The sequence below is a fragment of the Podarcis vaucheri genome (assembly GCF_965113315.1).
Source record: "Podarcis vaucheri genome assembly, chromosome: 7".
Taxonomy (NCBI): Eukaryota; Metazoa; Chordata; class Lepidosauria; order Squamata; family Lacertidae; genus Podarcis; species Podarcis vaucheri.
Genome location: NC_138765.1, coordinates 67,900,419 through 67,918,323, shown reverse-complemented (window position 1 = coordinate 67,918,323; position 17,905 = coordinate 67,900,419). Strand labels below are relative to the sequence as shown.

The 17,905-nt window shown below is 47.9% G+C and overlaps 1 protein-coding gene across 1 annotated transcript in view; it reads right to left on the bottom strand.

Moving 5' to 3' along the window:
* ESPN (espin) overlaps positions 1 to 16,672 on the bottom strand; it is a 106,702-nt gene extending 90,030 nt beyond the window's left edge. The window contains exons 1-2 of the mRNA XM_082229973.1: positions 16,046 to 16,672; positions 7,889 to 8,082 (exon numbers count right to left, since the gene is read on the bottom strand). Of these exons, the coding sequence (XP_082086099.1) occupies positions 7,889 to 8,082; positions 16,046 to 16,345 (494 nt within the window). The 5' untranslated portion in view covers positions 16,346 to 16,672. The remainder of the gene's footprint in view (positions 1 to 7,888; positions 8,083 to 16,045) is intronic.
* Positions 16,673 to 17,905: the final 1,233 nt, after the last annotated feature.

Below are 17,905 nucleotides of genomic sequence, written 5' to 3'. Positions count from 1 at the left end.
CATTTCAGCCCTCCTCACTGCAAGGGCAGACCATTTAAAATTCTTTACCCAGGATATAAAATAAACACATCTCCAAATTATGGTAACAATAAATATGATAATATCTGCATCTGTTGAGAATCTTAACATCCTAATGACTAACATCAATAATATGAGCACCCACAAGACTGTTGCTGAATGAACCAGGCACTCTAAAAGTTACAAGTTGTGCATGCAACACAACACAATGTGTATCACACCGCAACTTTGCTGTGTTCACATGGGGTTCGCTTACGAAAAGCTACAAGTTTGACTGTGCATATCAAGAGGAGGCTGGAATGTCGCATACCATCAAAACGCAGGAGTGAATGTTTGTATAGAGAAGCAAATATTCAGAAATGCACAAATTTGCAAGCCGCTATTCAGAACTCTCCCTATATTTTGTTAAGAACTGCATCAAATAGACACAAGATGCCCAGGCCCCAGGAATTTGTGCTTGCTTCCTGGTGCACATTTTGCCTGAGGTGTTTGCAAAACAGCTTCCTTGGCACGAGACCCAAAGCATGGGCAGGTTTTTAATTACCACGCCAGGTTCCTTCTCTCCATCCAGGTTATTTATAGGTCTATCACACTCGCTCATCATGGAAAATGAGATTAAACGGCCCGTAATCTGCAGAGCACGGATCCAGCCGACCTGCTTTAATGTCGGGCAGTGATTTTGCCATCAACTCCTTGCCTCAACAGTATTTCTGAACTGGCACCTCAACAACCACATTGCTGGCACAGAGCTCAGCGCTGTGACAGGCCTGCAAAGATCTTGGGGATCTCTGCTGCCAGCCCCCAAAGGGGTATAGTTCAATTTGGGGGCAGAGGAGGCTAAGGATTTGACCCCAGTCAGGTCACTGTTTAATCTAGGGACAGGTTTGTGGACCTACAGAACACAGAAGCACGTATCTAGCAGGAAATCTGCAGCTTGTGTGAGGACAGCACTAAGACCCAGCTGCATCTTAAGATTTCAGTGGATCCTTAATTTTTTAAAAAAATTATGGCTAACAGTGCAAACCCCATAAGGCAAGGGCAGGGCAGCGCTTTACAAGGGGGAATCTCTTAGTTGTTGGGAGAAGGAGAGTGACATTCAGTGCATTGATCTCCTTGTTGGAAAGATGTGATCTAAACAGCCAGTGTGGTGTAGTGGTTTAAGTGCTGGACTAGGACCTGGAGAGACCAGGGTTTGAATCTCTACACAGTCATGAAACCCACTAGGTGACCTTGGGCAAGTCCATCTCTCTCAGCCTAACCCACCTCACAGGGTTGTTGTGTGGGTGAAACGGGGATGAGGAGAACTATAAGAAGAAGAATGAAGATGAGAACAACTTATTATTGGTACCCCACCCATCTGACTGGGTTGCCCCAGCCACTCTGGGTGGCTTCCAACATATATAAAAACATAATAAGACATTAAACCTTAAAAAGCTTCCCTATACAGGGCTGCCTTCAGGTGCCTTCTAAAGGTTGTATAGTTGTTACTCATGTCCTTAAGTGGGTGCCACTACCAAAAAGGCCCTCTGACTATGTATGCTGCCATGAACTTCTTTGAGAAAGTGGGATGATGATGATGGTGATGTAAACTGGTGCAAACATGAATATGCCATCTAGCAGGTATTTTTCAGGATCCTGTGGTGCTGTTCCGACACCTGAAACCTGCACTCTGTGCATGTTCTGGTCAGTTGCTTCCCACCAGCACAAGTTGTAAATGCAGAGAGAATGAGTCTGCCAGTGGCTATTTGCCACAAAACCTAAATCACAGAACCTCCAACTATAGGGGGAGTCTATCTCTGAATACAAACTGCAAGGCCCAGACAACAGGGGGTAGTCATTATGTGAACATAACAGATTTGCTGATTTACAAGGTACCACCATGAGACACAAGTTCATAAAACTCACCATAAAACATTGCTTTCAACCAGCTTTACGATGTCATGGATACAAGAAACCACAATACTTATTTATAACTCTCCCCACCCTGATGGCTGAATACCCTCCTCTGGGAAATTACGCTCTAACATTCAGCAGAATCAAGCAAAGATTTTTCCAATGCAGTATTCCATGCCAGAAGCAAAGAGAAGAACACCAAAAAACTACCCTTCCCCACATGTAGAGGAGTCACCTTGCAAGAAGGGGGGCAGATTTCTCCTAGAGATTTTCCTTGGCAAATTGGAGAGGTAGCGCGTCCAAACTTGTCAAAAAAAATAAATATCCACCTGCAGGTGGAAGTGGTATGGTCCAAGAAAGCTCTACCACTTCTTGGGTATTTAGGGTGTTTGAGGCCCTCCCCAAACATCTGATTGTTGAGGAACACCCCCCCACACGCAATTAAAATTAGAGGAATGCTTCACTCTTTGAGAAACAGGTTCCAGTTTCCAGGGTGACCTCAGTTAAGTGTCCTCTGTGGGATCCTCTTCTGCATTGCCTCCTCCAGAAAGTCAGAGTATTGGACTAGGGCCTGGGATAGACCAGGGTTCAAATCCCAACTCAGCCATTAAGCTCACTGGGTGGGACCTTTGGGCCAGTCATTGCATCTCTCAGCCTAACCTACATCACAGGGTTGTTGTGGGGAATTAAATGAGAAAAGGGTGAACCATGTATGCGACCTTGTGCTCCTTGGCAAAAAAAGGTGGGACAGAAAAGCAATAAGCACAAAAAATAATAATACAGTAACACTGGCTTATCTGGCAGCTCACAGCCATCTCTCACCACTGCCGTTACAAAAATCTCCCACTAGCCCCTGCCCCTGATGGAGCATTGTGGGAGATTTAAAACACAGCATGAGGTTCTGGCAGGTGCCCCCAAGGCATCTAATGGGGACACCAGACCCAACTCTCACAGAAGTTTCACTTATGGAGCATGAAAGACTTGCCTGTGGTCAGAGAAGTTACAGATCAGAGCATGACTCCTGACTAAAGGAAGCCAACACAGAGAAGAGAAACTCACACAGAGACTCAATGAGCAGCAGCCTCTTAGACAGGCAATTCTGCTGCATCTGAAGTGATTGCTCAAATGCAGAGAGGCAACAGGGGGAAAAGGAGCAGAGACTCACTCAGAGACACATTGATCCTCCTCCTCTGTTGATGGACAGTTTGGGCTTACAGGACCTCTGAATGTTGTAATATATTTCCCACGGTGCCTATTTTGGGGGATTACTGGCTTAATCAATTGGACTCCTCACATGACTTTGGGCTAGGGGCCAAATGTCGACGTCAAGACCTCAGGACTCTCCTTGGGCCAGGGGTTGCCAACCGGGTGCCTGCAGGCACCCAGACTGAGCTTTCATTGGGGATGGGGTGGGAAGTAAAACTTTAGGTCTCTTAGAAAAAAGGTTGTGAAGCAAAAAGTGCTGGTATCCTTCTAAGTGATATCCACATGGTTTTGGAGCAATGAGCAAAGTCAGAGTTGTGATTGGTAAGTGGGTTGTTTGGACATCAGGCAACAGGAATCCTAAACAACTGCTGTTCCACACTCCCCTTTAGTGTGTTATTCCCTCACCCCACATGGTAGCCATTTTGTGACTGGTGCCCTCAGCACTGCCTCCAAATTCAAAAGGTGTCCACTGATCCAAAAAAGCTGGCGAACCCTGTCCTAAGCCATGCCCCGTCTTCCCTGACCATAGCCCCCACCAGCCCTACTCCACCCCCCTCCTGAAGCAGCTTTGCTTGTCTAGAATGTGCTCTTGAACTGTGATCACGTTTCTTGTCTCCCAGGATAAAGAGGTGGGTTTGAGGAGGACCTGGCTTGAATAGAGCCTAGCGTGTACAGGTAAGGGTCACACTCAATGCTCGGCCCATTTTGGCATCCATTCCTGCCCACCATTAACATGTGACCCACAGGAAGTTTGCTCTGAGGGAATGTGGCCCACCCCCACCCCCAACTGTCCCCAAATGTGACCATATACCAGCACATACGCCCAGCGGCAAAAATATGTCTTCCCATATACAATGAAGGCAAGGCTGTCATCACGCAGCCCCTGTTGGAGGATCTGTAGCGCTGCATCACAATCCTGGATTTGCATGGGTTTAAGAGAGCAATGGAGAAGGCAGGTTGCACAGCGCCAGTGACCATGGGCTGAGAGTGAGAATGGGGGACACTGACAGGGGGAAAGAGGTGGTTTAAACAACAGTAGAAGTTTGAGTAAAGCAGGGATGGAAGGAACTGAGAGGGGAATGGTGATTTTAAACAACAGCAGGGGTTTAAGTAAAGGACATGAATATAGATGGGGTGATAAAGCATCCCTGATCCCACTTTGAGAGCCATTTTTATCATGATTGTTGCTGTCATATTGTCATGGGAGAGCTGCAAGATGTTCACAAATTTATCCAGGCAGCTGATTTTCAGAAGGACAGTCCACAGGGCAGTATGATTTAGTGTCAAAGGCCTTAGTTCGGTCAATAAACGCCATATACAGGGGTTTGTTGTACTCCCTGCATTTTTCTTGAAGCTGTCAAGCAGTGAATATCATATCCACTGTCCCCCTAGAACAGACATGCCCCAACTCCAGATGTTTTGGGACTACAACTCCCATCATCCCTAGCTAACAGGACCAGTGGTCAGGGATGATGGGAGTTGTAGTCCCAAAGCATCTGGAGGGCCGAGTTTGGGGATACCTGCCCTAGAAGGTTGAAAACCATTTTGGGATTCAGAAAGGGTATTCTTGGATATTGTTAAGAGACAGTTTGCTAAGTTCCTTTCAAGAATTTTGTCAGCTGCAGCGAAGAGAGAGATGCCTTGATAGTTTCCGCAATCCGTTCTATCACCTTTTTTAAAAAGAGATTGATAATTGTGGCATCCCTAAAGTCTGCTGGGATCTCCTCTCTCTCCCAATGAGCTTGTGAAGTTGTTGTAAAGGTTCAATTCCGCCCACTTTGAAGACTTTGGCAGGTATCCCCATCAGGTCCACTGGCTTTGTTGTTGTTCATTTGGTTAATGGCTGTGCACATCACTGTGCATGAACACACCCAACAAACCCACGGTGGTGGACTCTCCTCCATCGGAGGGTTTTTAAATTTGCGATTCCTGCATTTGCCGGGGGTTGGACTAGATGACCCTTGGGATACCTCCCAAGTTCAGAATTGAAAGATTCTGTGTTTCTGCTTGGAAATACGCAGAAGTCACACCATCCACATGGCTCCCCATTCTTCCCTCTGCATTTACTGCACATGGAAGGGTTCCCCATCCCCCACCCCAGTTCTTCACATTTGGCTAACCATCCCTCCCTTGCAGGCGGCTTAATCCATTTACATAACCTCCGGCAGAGACAAAGGCGGCTGTGTTATCGCCCCTTTGCAAAAGCACCATGTGCAAATCCTCAGCTGCACCACGTCTGCACAAAGGAGCAATATTTCCATCAAGATCTAAACCTGGCTTTGTTGGTGCCCTGTCAAAAGAGCAAGCATTTGACTTCCCACCATGATAAAGCTGTCATCGGAGGAGAAAGGCAAGCAGGGCTTAACAAACGGGAACAAATCTTCACGGCAGTCAAGACGGACAGGCAGCCTCTTCCCCGGCTGTTTGCTGAAAACGGGTTTCGCTGTTATCATAGGACAAGGCAGCGGATTGGGAGTCAGATCTCTCTGAAACGCCAGCAGGCCATTAAGTGTAGTTACAGGCTGTTACCTACATTTACTACAAAAAGGGCCATTTCACAGAGCCACAAAGGAGGATGAATTTCTTCAGACCTGCAGCTCAGGGGTGGGGAACTGCCAGCCCACAAGTCAAATCTGGCCTGGCACAGGTCCCAATTTGGCCCATGAGGTTATTTTCCTCAAACCGTGCCCACCTGCTCCACACAGGTACAGGGCAGGCAGAGACAATGTTAGAAACTCAATTAAATAAGCTAGGCACCAGATGGCTCCTTAAAGCCAAGGTTACAGTCGCCAAAACGGAATGTCAAGTTGTTATTTTTGGGCAAGACGGCTCTAAAGTCTGACTGCATTTTCCAAAGATGGACAGACTGTGATAGATGATCAGTTAGACATCTGGCTAGTTCAGATGACAGCCTTGAGCTTGGTTAAGGGCTCCGAGAACTTAGAGAAGAACCACTTTATTCAGGGATAGTTTGCATATATATATATATATATATATATATATATATATATATATATATATTGGCCTATTCCTGCAGGATGTGGCATGAGTGTGTGAAAACAGTCCGGATCCAGTGATCCCCAGGCATGCACCTGGATTGTGGAGGTGTCAGGCACCATTGTGGCTCCCAGGCATCTTCACTTGGTCGCAAGTGGCCGATCGCCAGGTACAAAGTGCGCCTGCAGCCTGGCTAGTTTTGAACACTGGACAGAGATGTAGCCGGCTTGGTTGTGCAACTGAATTTCTTATGGGGAACTAGATTGCACAGCTGATCCCTGCAGAAAGCATGCCAGAAGTCACCACCTATCAGCCGATGGGTGGTGATTTCCATCTTGTTGGATCGGCTGTGCAGGAGGGAGCTCAGTTGCACAGCCAATCCCTGCAACAGATTTCAGCTGATGGGAAGCAACTTCAAGCATGTTGATCTGCAGCACTCCAAAGCAAAGCCCGGCAAGGTGCTTTGAAGTCCCCTGATGTCATTGTAATGTCTGGTGATTTGCAGGCTTCGGCCACCTATCAAATTTAGCCCATGGGGGTTAAGGGAGATAAGGACCTGGACCCACAGCCAAATTCGCCTTAGAGACACATTTTTGCTAAGCAATATTGCTGCATGCAATGCATTTTTGTATGCTGCCTCCACCAATTTATGCATCTTTATACATACTTCACTCTAGTGTAAGCACTGCATGGCTGCATTGCAAAGAGGACGCCTACAGATGTGGGTCAGCAGCAGCACCAGGAGCCTGTCTTGTGGACCAACCTGAAAAGAGATGGCTCTATGAGCCACTCGGAGGAAATAGACTTGATGCTCAGTCCTGCTCCCAAAGCTGGGAACTTGAACTTGCCCTTCTGCCATGCCATCATTCTGCCAGGGTCCCTCCCTGCCTTGCGAAGCTTTACCCAGAGGCAGCAGGCTTGCTCCAAACCTGGGTCCTTAAAAAACTCCAAATAGCTTCCCGTGGCCTTGCTTGCTTTGGGGAGCAAACAAGATAAAGAAATAGAAAACTAGGTCTGCAGGTTAAAAGGGTAGGATGTTTCTTTCTGCCATTCTTCATTTTTTATTTGCAAGATGTTTTGCTTTTTTAAAATGGGATTTCATCTCCCCTGCCCGCCCCCCGCCAAAAACAACCACACTCATTACACACCCCTGCAGTTCAAAATGGTGCAGCCCATTCTGTCACCAAGATCTGCAGCAAATGAAGGCCAGCCCAAAGCAATGAGGAATGTGGGGGAGGGCTGTCATTTGTGTGAGAACCAGCTGCCCCTAGCCAGACAAAACTGTTTCATTGCTGAAGACCTCATGCAGAGAATACAGACCAGCCTCTCAAACGCAAAGAGGCAGCAGCCCCATTTCAGCCACTGAGACAGTTTAGATCATTTTGCACAGCCATGTGGAGTAGTCACCCCACTCCATTTTTCATACTGCAGACTTGGGGTGGGGGCAAGGAGGTGGGTCTTGCCATTTCAAATTCTGGCCACAACAAGGGCCGCAAATTCTCCAGCAGCTCTCTCTAGCATGCACACTCCTAATGATGTTTCCTTCTGTAGTTCAGAACCCAAAACCATGTTGCTTTCCACATTAACACATGCAGTTTGGACATCACAACCAAAGGAGAATTCATCACACAGCAGATTGTCAGCAAGGGGGAGAGCAGGGGAAACTGCTAGTGGGAGTGAGTCAAATAATGCCACGGTCCCACCAATGGGCCAAAAGAAGCCTAAGCAACTCACTAGTCCCTACTGAAGAAAAAACTCACTCTTGATCTCTTACCTGGGGCAATGCCCAATGAGGAGTCGCAAGGAAGGGAAGTCTCCTTTGGCTGCTGCATAGTGAACAGGTAAAGCACCCGTGTCTGTGGCTGCCAGCGGGTCGCTGCTCCCGAAGCGCAAAAGCCAGTCAATCACTTCGTGGTGCCCAAAGCGGGCAGCCAGATGCAAGACGGTGGCACCAGAGTTGTCTGTGTCCTGAAAGGCATGGAAACACAACCAAGAGGGTCAAGCGTCACCTCCATTGAACGCACAGGATGCTAAGAAGCAAAAGCCACTAGCACAGGATTTCCAAGCTTTGGAGAGCTGTGTGAGTGTTGGAAACATGGGACACATTACTCAGGATAGCAAGGATTTAAGTCAGGAGTGGAAAGACCCAAAGGGACCCAAAATATTATCTGATCCAATCCACTGCAATGATGGAAGCACAACTGAGTATCTTGCAAATGACAGGGCCGGCCCCTGACATTTTTGCTGCCTGAGGGAGAGGGAAAATGGCTCTTCCACTCACCAATACCATGCACAGGAACTAAGTGGATGACAGCACTGGCCATGGAACACTGCAGACCCTCCAAGTGTCCCTATTTTCCAGGGACACTCCCAGATCTACAGAAGCCGACCTGATTTCTGATTTGATCCTGGAATGTCCCGCTTCCCTTAGGATGTCCCTATTTTCACCGGAGAAGTGTGGCAGGGTATGGAGTTAGGTGAGCAGTTCAAATCTGCGTGAAGGGGTGAGCTCCTGTCACTTTGCCCCAGCTCCTGTCAACCTAGCAGTTCGAAAGCATACCAGTGCAAGTAGATAAATAGGTACCACTGTGGCAGGAAGGTAAACAGTGTTTCCGTGTGCTCTGGTTTCCGTCACGGTGTCAAAGCAGAGATGGGCACCACACCCCATAGTCAAATTCGACTGGACTTAACAATAGGGTCCTTTTGGAGTTATGTGACATTATATATATATATATATATATATATATATATATATATATATATATGGTTTTGGTGTCTTCGGGTGTCTTCCCGTGTAAGAGTCGGGGTGTCTCTGCGACGTTTCGACGAGGTCTCACTCGTCATCTTCAGGCTGGTGCTTTCGGCTTCTTGTTACTGGAACAGAGCAGAATCTGGTGTTTGAGTTCCTATAAATACTGTTGAGGGGTGTGGTGTATAGCCTCCAACGTTCTGGGCAGAGAGGAAGTTCCTAGATTAGTGTGCCTTTTCTTCTTTTGTTCCTTAATTACTTGAGGGATATCTTGAGTGATTTCATGAGTGATATTCTGAATACCACTGGGTGGGTCATTAAGTGTAGATTAGTTGCTAAAGCTTTCGTGTCTTGACCTCTTGAGCTTGTGAAGAGTTTTTCTGAGAAGATGGCTGTGCTGCATTTAGTTGTGCTCTGGCTTGGCTTCGTGTATAGGGGCGAGCTGTGATTTTGTGCCTTGTGCCAGCCAGATCTGTGTAGGGATTGCAGGGGGGTGCAGCATCCGGAGGTGCCACTATAGTTTGGCTACTGGATGGAGTTTGTAATATGTCTGTGGAGAGGGTCTGGGTTTGGGTCTGGTGTGGTTGATTGGTGACGGCGTTCTGTGTGCCTCTGGTTCTGGTGTCGGTTTTTGTGGGGAGGGCTAATTTCCAGATGTCTGGCAGGCGGGACGTGTCGTCATGTTTGTTCATGTTGTGAGGGTGTTTCTCTATCTCGATGGCTTCCATGATTATTCTCTTGTGGTGATGTTCCATGTTAAAGAGCAATTTGGAATCTGCAAAATTAATTTCGTGTCCTGTTTCTTTCATGTGTTGGAAGAGAGAGGAAGTTTTTTCTTCTTTTTTGACGGCATTCTTGTGTTCTGCGATACGTGCATTTATTCGTCTGTTTGTTTGTCCAATGTACGTGGCTGGGCAGACTTTGCAGGGTATTTCATAGACCCCTTGGTTTTCCAGCTGGATTTTGTCTTTTGGGTTTCTGAGGATATTGGCTATTTTTTGGTTGGTGCAGAAGGCTGTTTTGATATTGTGTTTATGGAGGATTTTGCTAATTTTGTCTGTAGTGCCCTTGATATAAGGAAGGAGGGCCATGCCATTGTTTTCTTCTGTGTCTTGGTTTTTTTATAGGAACTCAAACACCAGACTCTGCTCTGTTCCAGCAACAAGAAGCCGAAAGCACCAGCCGACGTTTCGGCGGGGTCTCGCTCGTCATCTTCAGGCTGCTTTCGTAGATTTTCACGGGTACAGGAATGCAGGTTTTGGTGTCTTCGGGTGTCTTCCCGTGTAAGAGTCGGGGTGTCTGTGCGACGTTTCGACGAGGTCTCACTCGTCATCTTCAGGCTGGTGCTTTCGGCTTCTTGTTACTGGAACAGAGCAGAATCTGGTGTTTGAGTTCCTATAAATACTGTTGAGGGGTGTGGTGTATAGCCTCCAACGTTCTGGGCAGAGAGGAAGTTCCTAGATTAGTGTGCCTCTTCTTCTTTTGTTCCTTAATTACTTGAGGGATATCTTGAGTGATTTCATGAGTGATATTCTGAATACCACTGGGTGGGTCATTATACACCCTTCTGAAGACATCTGAAGGCATCCCTGTATGAGGAAGTTTTAAAATGTTTTATTATGTTTTTATTCATGTTAGAGGCCGCCCAGAGTGGTTGGTGCAACCTGGTCAGATGGGTGGGGTATAAATAAAATAGTAATCACCATCATGGCCTTTGGTTGATTTAACTGACATCCCATGTCCTTTTAAAATGTGGTTTTTTTGGAGGGGGGTTATTGGGTTGTTGTTCATATTTTGATTATAAATTTTCCAGTTTTATATTTTGATTTTGTTCTGTGAGCCGCCCCGAGACCTGTGGGTATAAGGTGGTATATAGATTCAATGAATAAATAAATAAAAAATTAAAAATCATCATCATAATCCTCATTCTCATTGTTATGTTGTTGAATAGGACGTCCCTATTTTCATCAGAGAAATGTTGGAGGGCATGATAGTGTCCCCCACTACACCTGAAGGACAGCAACCTAGCTTAAGGGGCACAAGGCAGGCCACCTCAGAGAGAGAGAGAGAGAGAGAGAGAGAGAGAGAGAGAGAGAGAACTTTGTTCTCCATCATCATTGCCCTGCTGCCTATGGTAGCCAGCAACCTCACTCTGCCTAATGAAAGGAACGGCCCTGAACATGGCAAATATTATGCAGCAACTTGGGGCAAGATGCAACAGAAATGGTGCTTTGCAAAAAGTTGTTTTCACCAGCAGAATTTTAGTTTGTTCAGCGGTTCAGCCCCTCCTCCTTATTTTGCATGATGTATTCTTGCTCTGCTAATCGCTGTTCACTGACCAGTGGAATTTCTGCTCATAGGACACCCAATGAAGGGCAGGCCCATTCCCTGGACTCTGAATACCACCAGGCACCAGTTATGCTATTCCTAGCCCACCTTTGCAGGCTTTAAAAAACACACACAGAGAGAGAGAGAGAGAGAGAGAGAGCTGAAATGTTGCCAACTAACAATTTTTTCAGTACTTGTACAATCTGAGACCTCCCATTTTACACGTGAATGCTGGCATTGATTTGACTTGCCCCCAGCAGAGTTTCAGCATTCAGGTTTGGCCTAAGAAAACCATGAATTCACAATGGGGCTCCGGGACCTGTGTTAAGATGGTCCTTTCCTACCCAAGAGAAACAGCCAACAAGGAAGGGTTTTTCGTCAAAGGTGGTGGCATCCTTTGCCCTCCACACCTACGAGATTATCTTAAAGGTTCCCAAACTACCCCCCCATTCCCAGAAACCATGTGAAAATCTTGGAGGTACTTGGCAGACTGTTTAATCATTTTTTTCTGTCCATTGTAGCAATTTGTAGATCAGTATTACATATTTATACCCTGCCTTTTTCCCTGATGGGACTCAAGGCAGCTGTGCTAGATGTTGTATGGTTTTACAGGTGTGCTGTGGACCACACAAATGAAGCTTGCGGACCACAGTTTGGGCACCCCTGGATCAACCAGCGGAGGAATCCCTAAAAGGGGGGGATTCCAACCCCACTGGAATACATGAGTGACAAGGCCAATCCTTTCTTGGTTATCTCAGTTCAATGCCTGGACTAGAACACCTTACACTTCCGTTCCATTCAATAATTGCACCAAACCATGGAAAAGAAAGACAAACTGTGGTACTGTATATAGGATGCTTTCGCATTAACAACCACAGTCTGTGGTCACCTGCCAAACTGACATCAGAAACCAGGGTCTGAAGGGGCTTTTCAAACCACAGTTTGCGACATCTACGGTTTGGCATATGTCTGAACTGACAATCCACAGAGGCACTTTTCTGTCTTGGGGGGTGGGTGGGGATGGTTGCCGCAACAAGATGCTGGAGTGATGGAAAACAAAAGAAATCAACCAGCTCCAAAGCCTGGTTTGCCCATTGTACATCTGGAAGCCCAAACCAACGTTCTGGATTCTAAATTACGTTCTGTGCAAACCTTGGTTAGGTGTGTTGCCTGAACTGAGTAAACCATGGCAGAGGCTCCCTCCAAACAATGGCTCTGTATCTTTCCTGGTCCACTCTTCTCTAATCAATGCACATGCATAACATTTCAGTCCAAAATTTACATAATTTCAAAATGATCAGGAGTGGGCTTGTGAGATCCGCTTTGGTGGGTTTTATTTTACTAGAAACCAGTTCCACCAACCACATGCAAAAGAGATAGACTGAAGAGTTCTGAGCCCAGGTATTTGTTTGGAGCACCAGAAATGAATGGGGCTCACAATCCTTCCATGCAAAAATCCACGCCAAGCTTCCTTCATATCTGGGAAAGGCCACAACTCAAAGGCAGAGCAACTGCCTTGCATATAGAAGGTCCTGGACTCGCTCCCCAGCATCTCCAAGTAGGGCTGGGAGAGAGCCTTGCCTGAAACCCTGGAGAGCTGCTGCCCATCAGCGAGAAGGACCAATCTGTCAGAGTTAGCATAAAACGACTTTCTACGTTGGGGTGGAGCTATTGTTTTGTGCCCAAGCGTCAGCAGAAGGCCCCAGTTTTGGCTCCCAGCATTCAGATAAGACTTGGGAAGACTTTCCACCTGGAATCCTGAGGAGCCTTCACTTTTGTTTCTGGCCCTCCCCAGCCCTGGCATGAGAAAAGATTGCCCACCCCTTGCTTTAATGGGTGAAGATGCCTTCATGAATTGAACTCAGAACCTCCTGCATCCGAAGCAGGTGTTCTAGGCTTCAGCTGTTCTCCTGGTGCCCCAGCCTACTCACGCCGACATTGGAACAACTATAACCACCTTCATTGGAAAGATGTACAAGACAAAGAAACCACAGTCCTCCTTGGTGAAAACCATTTCCATTTCTTGCAAACTTGAGGCATTTCTAATCTGCTTCGATATTTTAACTTTGGCATGTTTTAAGGTAGAGTTGCAAACAGTGCCAGATTTAGGTTGGATGAGGCCCTAAGCTACTAAAGGTATTGGGGCCCTTTATACGTCCAGCTGTCCTTTGTCAGCAACAAATGGTCCCTGTTTTTTGTGTTGAATATATGCTATATGGTGATTTATGGACCTAATAGGCATCTAAAGCCATTTGCACATAACAACATATGTGATATTTTAGGGAGCAGGCTAGCAGGCGGGGCCCATTACTTACATCATAGGAGCCTACACAAAACACTGTTGCTGTATGTAGGTTTTATTTGATTTGTTTTTTATCTTATATTTTGGAAATGTACATCCAGTGGGGTTTTTTTCTTTAATTTTTTGGGGGGACCCCAAGAGAGTGGGGCCCTAAGCTATAGCTTGTTTAGCTTATACGTAAATCCAGCACTGGTCGCAAATCTTTCTTAATTTTACTGTTTTGTAAACGCTCTGAGGAGGAGTTGTTGTTTTACAATCAAGCGGTGTGTAAATTTTTACGGAGGAAATAAATAACAAATGCACTTAGCATTTAAACACAAATCATGCAGTGCAGACAAAACATGCCAATTGCCTACCATACAGTAAAGGTCATTTTACAGCACTGTTGGATTTTAGCATGTACTTGGAGATGTAAGGAGCAGTCTTAAGAGTCTTTCCTAGTGCTACATGGAGATGCCTTCAGGGGTTAAGGGTTAGGACCTTCTGCAAGCACAGCATCCCTGAGCTATAGATGCTCCAGCTGAACAATAAAAATTGCCTTATACCAAACCAGAATATTGGCCCACGTAGCTCAGTGCTGTGTATGACCTGGTGCCTGCCAGATGCTTTGAACTACAATTACCATAAGCCCAAGCCAGGTTGACCTGGGCTGGGGTTGATAGGGATTGCAGTGCAAAACATCTAGAAGGTACCAGACTGCAAAGGCTGCTGCTGTACACTGACTGGCAGCAGCTCTCAGGGTTTCAGGCAGGGCTGTATCCCAGCCCTACCTGGAGATGCAGAAGAACTGGACCTGGGACTTTCTAGATGCAAAGCGGGTGCTCTACTGCTGAGAAGCTGCCCCTCCCCAGGTCATGCAGAAATACTCTGGCAGGGAGCCAGACTGCATTTCCCTGTCAATCAAGCATTCAGAGGTCAACACAGGTTTCCTTCAGTGTCTAGGGTGACATCTAGTCCACTTTTAAAGAAGTTCTTCCGTGTGGGGGGAGGGTCTCCCCCCACAGTATTTCTGACCATATGCAACAGGTCATTGTGAATGTCTTGCCTACACAACATCCCCACACACCAAGAGGCTGAATTTTGCACCCTCCTCTCCTGCCAAAGAGGGCGGGGGGGAGGAACCTAAACATTTTGCTCTGGCTAACAAGAGCTTAGCCCTGCAAAGTATTAAGACTCTCTTACTTAGAAACTCTGCTGGCCCTGAACACCTGCCTTCACAGAAAGGGAGCTTCCCAGCTAAGCACAGAATATGCAGCAGACAGGGATGCAGACTTCACACATGCTCAGAGGAACTCCTGCCCTCCTTTACAAGCACCACTCCTGTAATCAGCACTTGCTCTTGCTGTAACTACTGTACAGTGGTACCTCGGGTTAAGTACTTAATTTGTTCCGGAGGTCCGTTCTTAACCTGAAACTGTTCTTAACCTGAAATGGGGCCTCCCGCTGCTGCCGCACCGCCGGAGCACAATTTCTGTTCTCATCCTGAAGCAAAGTTCTTAACCCGAGGTACTATTCCTAGGTTAGCGGAATCTGTAACCTGAAGCGTATGTAACCTGAAGCATATGTAACCCGAGGCACCACTGTATTTGGTTATGGAGCAGCCAAGAAACTGTTCCCTGTTCTTTCCTTTTTGGTACTGACTTCTGAATTACGTATTTGTTGTTCCTATTCTAAATACGAAGGCATGATCAACTTTGGGAGAGGAGAGGACACCTGCGTGCTGTCTTTGCAAATGAATCTGCACAGAGGAAGTGCTGGGGCTTAAAGCTAGGCTAGAAAATTGCTGCCTCCAACCAGCAGGTCCCTCTTCTTCCTAGAGTGAGCAGTGCTTAGTGGATGATGGGGGAACAGAGCTCTCATGGATCAGGCCAATGGCCCATCTAGTCCTGCATTCTCTTCTCACCGTGGCCAACCAGATGTCTGTAGGAAACCTGCAAGCAGGAATCAAGCACAATAGCCTTCTCCCCTCCTGTAGCTTCCAGCAAGTGATATTTTGAAACATTGCTGCCTTTGACCACAGAGGCAAAGTACAGCCATCATCGTGCTTAGTAGCCACCGACAGCCCTCTCCTCCATGAAATTTGTCTCATCCTCTTTTAAAGCAGTCAAGATTGGTGGCTATCACCAAACTTTTGTGGATGAGAGTTCCATAGGACAAAAATGGAATTCAGAGGCAACACATACACACACATAACCCTCCAATTTTGGCCAAATTGTTCACCCACCAACTTTCTAAAAACTCTAGCTATGGGTATCAACAGGGAAAAAATAGATTGCTGCGCGCCCCCGCAAAAAAATAATAATCCAGCACTGGGTTGAGAGAAACGAACTCTGCGCGCAATCAGAGACATTCCCATTTTGACCCTTTCTTTTCCGAGCTTTGCTGGCCTTTCCTAAATAAGTAAATAATTCCAAACAGGCGTCCTTTAAAAGATAACGCCCCTAAAGGTCAGCGTGAACGGAGCCGCTAGGAACGCAGTCCCCCTCCATGCGCCCAAGGCGCAAAACCCTTCAAGGCGCGCAAGGGCGTCCCCTCGCTCCACCGGTGCTCACCTGGACTCGGCACCCTCCCTGGGTGAGCAGCCACTGGAGGCAGGCCAGGTTGCCGGTGGCGGCGGCATCGTGGCCCGGCGTGGCCCCATTGCGAGCCCGCCCGTTGCCGGCCAGCGCCGCTTCCTCCACCAGGTAGCGCAGGCAGTTCAGCTTCCCGGCGCGGGCGGCGTGGTGAGCAGGAGAGGCGCCCAGCGCGTCGCGGAGCTGTGCGGGCGGCAGCAGCTGCCCGTCGGCTTGCAGCGCCTTGAGCGTGTCCACGTCCCCCTGGCGGGCGGCCTGCAACGCCCGCTCCAGGGCCATCGCCTGCGCCTCCGACGGCAGCCTGTCCGGCCGGCCGGCCCTCAACACCTGGAGGGAGCCATACGGGGGCCGGCCGCCTCGTCCCGACGGCCTCCCGGGAGTCTCCGGCGTCTCTCGACGGTCCGCTCCGTCGGGTGCCTTGCAAAGGAAAGGTGGGCGGCCCGCGAGGTGCTGTGGCGGTACTCCTCTACTTTCCCGTCCCTTCTAACTTCGCCTGAGCAGCCGGACGCGAGGAGCCATCGCGCCCCGTCGAGGTTTGCTAGAAGTCTTGCCCGCGGTGCTTTCCTCAGCTGCGGAGCTCTGCGCGACAGAAGGGCCGGCCTCCCGCCCCGGCTGCCGGCTCCAGCTCCTCCCTCCCTCCCTCCAGCACCAGCAAGAGCCTCCGGGGCGCCCTCCTGCCCCTCCCCGAGCCGTCCGGCTCCTCCCCTTCGCCGGCAGCGCTGAGCCTGGAGGCGGGAAAGGGTTAAACGCGAGATTTAAAAGGGAGCGGCATGGCCTTTCTCTCTTGCTGCTGATCCCCGCACAGGCGCTGCAAAGCCGTAATAGCCCCGCGGGCTCTGGACTCTGGGAATGATCTCTGAGCATGTGCAGTGTGCTTTTCCTAACACCTGCCCGATCCGGAATGATGGAACTCTTCACCATCTACTTTGCAGAAAACATCACGGTCGTCGATTAATCAGGGGGCGCTGATCTGATTCATCCAGATCAGTGTTTCCCAAACTTGGGTCTCCAGCTGTTTTGAGACTACAACTCCCATCATCCCTGACCACTGGTCCTGCTAGCTAGGGATGCTGGCAGTTGTAGTCCCAAAACAACTGGAGACTCAAGTTTGGGAAACCCTGATCATCTATGAACAAATTAAAAAGCATAGGTCCCAGGACCAATTCTTGGGGGACACCCAATTTTTACTTCTCTCCATTTGGGGAACTGCCCGTTTATTCCTGCTCTTTGCTTCCTGCAGCTTAACTGATTCCTGATTTACAAGATAACCTCTTCTTTTTCCTTGACTGCTAAAGCTTACTCAGGAGTCTTTGGGGAGGCACCTTGCAGAAAGCATTCCAAAAGTCTAGGGCTTTGCCTAGTTGAGCACACTCTAGACTGGCTTTTTGTTCTTACGTTGTCTACTTCCTGCTTGGTTTCCAAGCCAGTCCTAACATTAGGCAAAATGAAGCAGCTGCCTCAGGTGGCAGATGTTGAAGGGCAGCAGCAGCACCAGCTCCACTCCCCCCATCACCTGGTCCTTCTTCCTGAGCCTTCTCAGGCCAAATTTGCATGAACCCTTATGGGGAGCGGGTGGGAAGAGGGGAAATCAACCACACAGAAACCTCACACTACACATTGTGCTTTAGGTTCCCAAACCTCTCTTCCTCACTCAGACCAGTCAAAAATTGTTGAGGGTGTTGATGGTATTTTCTGCCTGTTGTGTGAATTGCAATGCATGCTGCTGGATGTTGTGCCATTTCCCCATTCAATACAATAAAATTAAGGCTGTCAAACAATAAAATACATTACGAGGCATAAGAAAGCAGCGGAAATACAATTCAATTAGGAATATTTAAT